This window comes from Castanea sativa, chromosome 1 (genome assembly GCF_040712315.1).
Source record: "Castanea sativa cultivar Marrone di Chiusa Pesio chromosome 1, ASM4071231v1".
NCBI lineage: Eukaryota > Viridiplantae > Streptophyta > Magnoliopsida > Fagales > Fagaceae > Castanea > Castanea sativa.
In genome coordinates, this window is record NC_134013.1 from 21,122,425 (window position 1) to 21,130,190 (window position 7,766).

The 7,766-nt window shown below is 32.6% G+C and overlaps 1 protein-coding gene across 1 annotated transcript; it reads left to right on the forward strand.

Annotated features, from left to right (window-relative positions):
* Positions 1-1,394: 1,394 nt before the first annotated feature.
* Positions 1,395-7,241, forward strand: LOC142619595 (hydroxyproline O-galactosyltransferase HPGT3-like). The gene is made up of 12 exons (XM_075793136.1): positions 1,395-1,640; positions 1,944-2,007; positions 2,484-2,533; positions 2,635-2,825; positions 3,512-3,572; positions 3,723-3,795; positions 4,208-4,331; positions 4,431-4,518; positions 5,457-5,507; positions 5,825-5,896; positions 6,314-6,426; positions 6,810-7,241. The coding sequence occupies exons 1-12, from the start codon at positions 1,516-1,518 to the stop codon at positions 6,830-6,832; spliced, it is 1,035 nt and encodes a 344-aa protein (XP_075649251.1). The 5' UTR covers positions 1,395-1,515; the 3' UTR covers positions 6,833-7,241.
* The last annotated feature ends 525 nt before the right edge of the window (positions 7,242-7,766 follow it).

A 7,766-nucleotide genomic window follows, 5' to 3' on the forward strand; every position in this document is an offset into this window, starting at 1 on the left:
AAGAGTTTCAATTGTAGCATATGTCATCATTTATTATGAAAATTTAAATATTGTGACAATATTTTATTAAAACTTACTTGTTAATTGTTGGAAGTGGACAACATTTGTTATCATTCTTAATAGATTTTTTTTTTGTGAGTAACTGTCTTTAGTAAATAGGTTCTAAGAAATGAAAAAGTATTTTGTATCAAATGATACCATATTATCCATATCAAAATTTAATAAACGAGAGACATGTGTGCAAAAATAACTACCCACTAATACACGTTTTTCAATTGTTAGTGGGTTAGTTATTTTTTGCTGATATGTCTCACACTTATTAGATTTTGATACCGCTGACATGGTATTATTTGATACCAAATACCTTTTCCTAAGAATTTATCATACTAAATAGATAGTCATATGTTAAATAACTATTCTAAATTTAAATACATGGATTGATACTATTTCAAAAAGAAAAAAAATTCTTTCTTAAATTTTCTCACTCAAGGGGCAGCATGTGTAACCCTTACTAGTATATATAGAAAAAAGACAAAACAAACCCTCAAATGCATTGAGCCTTTTTTTTTTTTTAAAGAACCAACCTACTTGTATATTAAGGGTAAAACTGTTATTGCAATTATTAAACAAACAATAAACAAAGAGCAAGCAAGGTGCTCGACAAAGCACTATTCAAAGCTGATTTGCACTTTTTTTTATTTATTTTTTATATAGGTAATAGAAAAAAAAAAAAACCTATTATTTTTAGCATCTTTTTATAAAAAAGCTCATATTAACAAAAATGGTAACCAAGTAAAATGCAATAAATCTTGGGATACTAAATATCTTATTATATATAACAAAAATGGTAATAAAGTAAAACGCAATAAATTTTGGGATACTCGATATCTTGTTATATAGCATAAAAAAAACAAATATAAGAGATGCTCCAAAGTTTTAGACTCTATTTAAGAAGGGTAATGACAATATTGTCCTAACAATTTTATAACAAATTTTAGGTGGTAACTTAAAATTGGATTATTATTGATTATACACAAAGTATAAAGTATTTTTGTCACTGTGCCAGTTGAAATCATGTTCAGTTAAATTGGAAAAAAAAATCATTTTTTTTAATGATTTCAAAACATGATTTTTAAGTTTGTGAAAAGATGTGTGCAACAATCATTCACGAAAATTAAAAGCTTAACTTGAATTCACTAGATATTTGTACTAAACACTAGAGAAAGCATTGCCCAACCAACAACATCAAAACAAGACTTCCCTGGCCTGGGAAGCTCCACCGACCACACCAAATCCAAACGGCTCTGCAGTTTACAGGTATTTTATATTATATTTTATACTATAATCTCTCTCCCAGAAAAGTTTAAAAAAAATTAAATTAAATAAAAAAAATTCAAAACCTTACCTTGTCTGTTACGCATCGCTGACTTCTCTTCTTCCATTTGCTCAATGATCAAAACCATCATATCTCTGCTTCAAACTCACCAAATATTGTAGTCTACTCTCTCTCTCTCGATGGAGAGCTTACCGACTACAATGAAATCAGAAAGGCGAGGGAGATCTAAGCCTCTCCAGGCCTCCAAACCCTCGCTCCTCATGGCCTTCTTCTCTTGCCTCGCTTGGCTCTACGTTGCTGGCCGGTAATCTCTCTCTCTCTCTCTCTCTTTCTCCTCTCTTTCTACATTTCCTAGATTTCATTTTCCCTCTAATTATTCAAATTCTAGTTAAGCCAAATCAAACTAATCGTAACAGTTAGCATTGTTAAAATTGTCGTCGATGTAGATTTAGGATCTATGAGATTTCAATTACAAACTAGCGATTATATTTCCACTTTTATTGTTATGAAGTCGATTTGGAATTGGATCAGTAACAAATTGACCAAATTTTATGCATTCTTCATTTCAATCGTTCATACATTTTTTTTGTTATTTTGCAATAATCAGATTGTGGCAGGACGCCGAGAACAGAAAAGTACTTACTAATCTTCTTTACAAGAACTCACTCCAGGTCTGTTTTAATTTCCTCTTATTAGGCTCTCACTCTTTTTACAGTTTCCTCAACAAACTTAATTGCCAATTTGCAAAAAGATCCCTGGGGTATAGGTTAGTTGCAAACTAACTCCTCTGCTATCAAATTTGGATTAGCGACCCTTGAAATTTAAGAATTATCCAAATTGACGTTTTCATATTAATTTTTCGTAGATTATAACTGACAGAAAATGGTCACAAGGCGTGCACGTACACCGCACACGACCGTTTTCTGTTAATTGTAATTTGTAGTTAACAAATTATAGATGGAGGGGTCAATTTGGACTATTCTTAAAGGTCAGGGATCAATAATACAAAGTTGATAGCACAGGGGGTTGTTCTGCATTTTGCCCAAAATGTAATTGAGGAATGGTGATATGTGCTGATGTCTGTTTTGTTTTCGTGTTTTTCAATTCAATTTTTGTTTAAGCTGTTAATGTGTGTTATTGTTGCCAGAGACCCAAGATTCTTACAGTTGAAGATAAGCTAACGGTTCTAGGATGCAGGTACTGCCTTTATTATTCTTTTTATTGCTTGATTGTTGGTATGATACTGTGTGTCGCTATGTAGTGTTTTTATGGGTATCATCTATGGTGTTTGTTTTTAGAGATTTGGAGAGGAGGATTGTGGAAGCTGAGATGGAATTGACTTTGGCAAAGAGTCAAGGGTACCTCAATAAACAATTGCAGCAAAGTGGGTCTTCTTCTGGAAAAAAGCTTCTTGCCGTTATTGGAGTTTATACTGGATTTGGTAGTCGCTTGAAGCGAAATGTGTTTAGAGGGTCTTGGATGCCAAAAGGTCAGTTGGGTTTCTGATCACTCATTATGCTGTTTCTATTACTTGTTCATTCTTTGATGAATATTGAGATTGCAAATCTTTTTGGAAAAGTTTCATTTAACATAAGGTCTTGGTATTTACATCCATTTCTTGCACTTTCTTTTATCTGAACACTATCACTATCTATTGATACAAGGGTGCATGTTGGTTAAAGTAATCATCGTCACAATATTTTAAACACTTGATCTTTTGCTTTTTTTTCTTTGATAATGTCATGCTCACAGGGTTTTTTTTTCCTTTAATTTTCATTTTGCTTTGTTTTGGATTGTCCTGCATCACTTTTAATCCATATTTGATTGGAGTTTAACCAATCAAGACATATTTAAATTATTTAAGCATTACATTTTATATACTTAATCAAGCTCTAGAGGATTTTTTTTTTTGGTAATTTTGATTTCAAGTCAAGATATACAAAGCTTTACTCATAATTCTCCACGTTTGCTTCTTCTTCTTCTTCTTCTTCTTCTTCTTCTTCTTTTCATGGAATCAATTGGTCTTGTATCTCTATCACTTTTCTTGACATAAATTTTTAAAATGTTGTTTGCCATGTCTAAACTATGAGGTCTGTATTGCAAATGAGCATTTTCAAGCATATATACACTTCTATTTTAAGCGATCTATTTTGGGCACCTTTGTGGCTTTTACAGGTGATGCCTTGAGAAAACTTGAAGAAAGAGGAGTAGTCATACGTTTTGTGATTGGTCGGAGGTTTTTCCAACAACTTAACCCTTAAATATCAGTATATGCCTTTTTTTTCTTTTTGCTGGCTCTTTTAGAATAACCAGTTCTACGATTTTGGTAACTAGAGTGTTTCTCTTTTATTTTCTTTTTCTTTTTCTTTTTTTTTGAAATTGACAGTGCTAATCGAGGTGATAGCTTAGATCGCAATATCAATGAGGAAAATCGCTCAACAAAGGATTTCTTGATTCTAGTAAGTAATGTTATTAAAATTCAACCAGTCAGTTTTCTACCTTTTTGGAATTTGGATTATACAAATTGGCATGAAAGTTTGTTATTTTGATATCTTTATTAGTTACAGGTCTTAACAGAGACATTTGGACATTTTGAATCAATTTAACTTCCAGGATGAATACTTTTCTTTTCTTTTCTTTTTTTCTTTTTCTTTTGCTTTTGCTTTCAATAATTAGGCTTTGTCAGAGTATCTCAATACTGCTTAGCACACTGATTCTCACCATATAAATGAACTTCTAATGCAAAGAAACTTTTGATTTCCTTAAGATGGATTGTTTATGCTCAAGTTTGAGAAACTTGCTTCTCATTGTATATCTTTGTGAACATGCAAAGCATAGAGTTTGACCTTTTATTTTCTTATAATGTATTAGGAAGGTCATGAGGAGGCTCAAGAAGAGCTTCCCAAGAAAGCAAAGTTCTTCTTAAGTACTGCAGTTCAAAAATGGGATGCAGATTTTTTTGTAAAAGTTGATGACAATATAGACCTTGATCTTGGTAATGCTTTTACATATTCATTTAGTTTTCCAGAACATCACAGTTAGGTATATTCTGAATTTTATGATACATCATTTACACTGTTTTCTGGTTTGGCAGAGGCATTAATTGGACTTCTTGAACGTCGTCGTGGTCAAGATGGTGCATACATTGGGTGTATGAAGTCAGGAGATGTGATATCTGAAGAGTATATACTCTATTATATCTTTTTTTACATCAAGTGTGATTGCTTTCATCCATGACAGATTTTACTATATGCATGTATCATATTGACTATATGGAGGGAAAGAAATGGGCAGACTTTTGAGGGGCATGAGCTTTCTGTTGAGAGAAGTCTGGTTTTATTTGATCTTTATTTTTCGTGGAAATCATTAGATGGAAATAGTCCATCTGTTATACTGCCTTTTCAGATATATTTTGGTTGATATTTTGGGAGGATACTTTAGTATACATCCTGTATGCCTAAATTTTCCCCTTTGATATTTGATAAACTAAACTAACTTTATGTATTTAGCATACAACAAGGTGCTTATCTGAAATTATATTGTTTTCAAAAATGTGTAGTCTATTGATTAGTTATTTCATAATGTTAAAAAGCCCTATATGGTGATATTTTGATAGCCGTTCACTTTTTGATATTTTGGTGTCATGTTAATAATTATACCTTCATTAATATCAGTATTGACTGACAGAATAACACACTCTTTTCTGAAAAATTTAAATTACCACCATTGTAGGACCTTTGTTGTTGTTAATGTAAGTTGTTCCTACATTGTTATATAGGACCCTTGTTGGCATGTCACTGGCATTATTTCTTTAAATCATTAAATCAGTTCCAACAATAATATTTTCATTATCATCTGTATGTAGGACCCTTTTTGGCATGTCACTGCTAATTCAAGCAACCTTTACATTATTATTATATTATATCGCCACCAACAAATTAAATTATGTGTGTGTATATTTTTTTTTTTTTTTTGCCTTTCTGTCATCAATATTTAGTAGTGCATTTGTCAGAAAATGGCTTGAAGATTTTAACCTTTGCTTACTCTAACCTGAAAGCATTTTCAATCCAAAGGTTATTGAAATCAGCTTTTTAGCATCTAAATTGTTGTTCATTTTCAGGGGAAAGCCTTGGTATGAACCTGATTGGTGGAAATTTGGTGATGAGAAATCGTAAGTGATCTAGCTTGTGGATGAGAACATTTGGAGTTTGTTATAATTATTATTATTTTTAATACCAAATTTTTATTATTATTGTTATATATATATAGATATATGGATTTCATATATTCTTGTGCGATTAAGCATGCAATGCTTTTTATGTCACTTAATGTCTTTTAAATAGTAATGTGTTGCAACTGTATTGGGCAGTCTGCATCTGTCCTTTAGAGACAAATTATGTAATTGACACTTCTTTTTATGATGGTGCTGCTTGCTGCACCAATTGCCGTGATATGGAACTTGACCATGATTACTTTTTCTTTGTTCAGTTACTTCCGACATGCAGGCAGTGCTCTTATAATACTCTCCAAGAATTTGGCTCAGTATGTTAACATTAACAGGTTAGTTGTCAATGCCTTCACTGGGAAAACAGGATGTGGTTTCAACCAGCAATTCGGTTTTTTGTTTTGAGACTTACTATCAATTGAGGCCTATAAGTTGCCTGATGGTCAGCCCAATTGGTTTGTTCATGACTTTCATCGATTGTCAACTTGCATATTTTTGCAACAAAGGTGTTCTTGTAAGTCCAAGTGATAAAAATAATTGATATATTTCAGTTAAACCATGAGAGCCGGCAAGCTGCCTAAAGATTTATGATAAGCTAAACTGTACAAGACCTTGGAGTTCAGTAGTTTTGCTAATTATATTGGGACCATTTCTTTCCTTCTACTGTATTAAACTGAAGTGGTTGAATTAGTAAATTTTTAATCCCCTTTGTACAAGTTTAAATCTCATTTCTGTTTACTTATCATATGCAGTGCGTCTCTGAAGACTTACGCTCATGATGATACCTCAGTGGGTTCGTGGATGATGGGTCTCCAAGCAACTTACATAGACGACAATCGCCTTTGCTGCAGTAGCATTAGACAAGGTGAATTGCCCATATGCTTTAATTTTGATAAGATTGATAGTTTATCTAAAATTATTGACCATATCCTGATTTGTTCGTTTGACAAATTTTCCCAATGTTAGTAAAGAAATGGTAGAGAATAAAGAAAACTGATTCTTATAGTAATGACCCTAAAAGGGAAAGGCCTTGAAGAAACAGAGTAATCAATGGAACAATCTCTTCAGCATCAGATTAGAGCAGTTGATACTGGGTTGAATTGCTAGGGTTTGGATCGGGGTCGGGGTCGGGGTGGGAGTATCTTAATGATTATGTTTTGGTAAATAGGACTATGACCATGATTTTTAAGACATGGTAAACCAGCTATGCAACTCATATTGACTAGTACCTGACTCTCTCATTTCCAGACAAGGTGTGTTCCCTGGCTTGATCGGAGGAGAAGGCTTCTTATCTGAAAAATGTCCACTTTCCGAAATGGTCCATTCATTCATTCGGCAAGTTTCACATGAGCAACATCATTGCTTTCAGAACATCATGTCTGCACATATCTGTGAGAATTTTCTTGGATCAGGTGGCAACAGTTTTTATAGGAATACATGATTTTACCGAACTGTTCTATCATCTCTTGTTGGTACCAGCTATAGTGTTAGCTGGATGCTCGTGTATAAATTTGATGAAATAATCGATGTTTTGTTTTTAGTCAACAGGATAGCTTCTTCTTTTAGCTTTTGTTTCCTACAAGCTATGCCTGTGCATTCTTTCCCGGAGTAAATTCAGAGTTGAGCATTGTTTGGTGTTGCATAATTTAATTAATTTGTTAATTTCCCAAGTTATGGACTTGTGACTTGCTTTATTTATTTATTTTTTTGTTGATGAATATGTACTTGTGACTTGCTGTCCAAATTTACTATCCACTTTTAAAATGTCTATAAGACACTCCAGCTTCAAAGTTCGAACATCGTTCTCAAATGCAATTACATCACTGGTAGGCCAGTGTGGGCATTGGGCCCGTCTTTTGTAGGCCTAAAAACTTTTATTACTTAATAATTATAATAAATAAAAAAGCTTTTATAACTGGTTTCAATCTCATTTCCAATTCACCTCTTCCTTGCAGTTAAACTTAACTTTTTTTAAAAAATTCATAACTTTTTTTTGCGTGTGTGTGGATAATTAGACAAAAATATTTTAATAAGTCCGCATATATTTTTATTAGAATAAACTTGCATACTTGTTAGTTACTTTTGTCCCCCTCCTTAAGCATATAAGCTTAGTCAAACGCTCCAGGATTGCAAATGGGCGAATTTTGAAATGGGCCACAAACGATTAGGTGCGAAATTACCTCTTTAATTAAATAATTAATACCA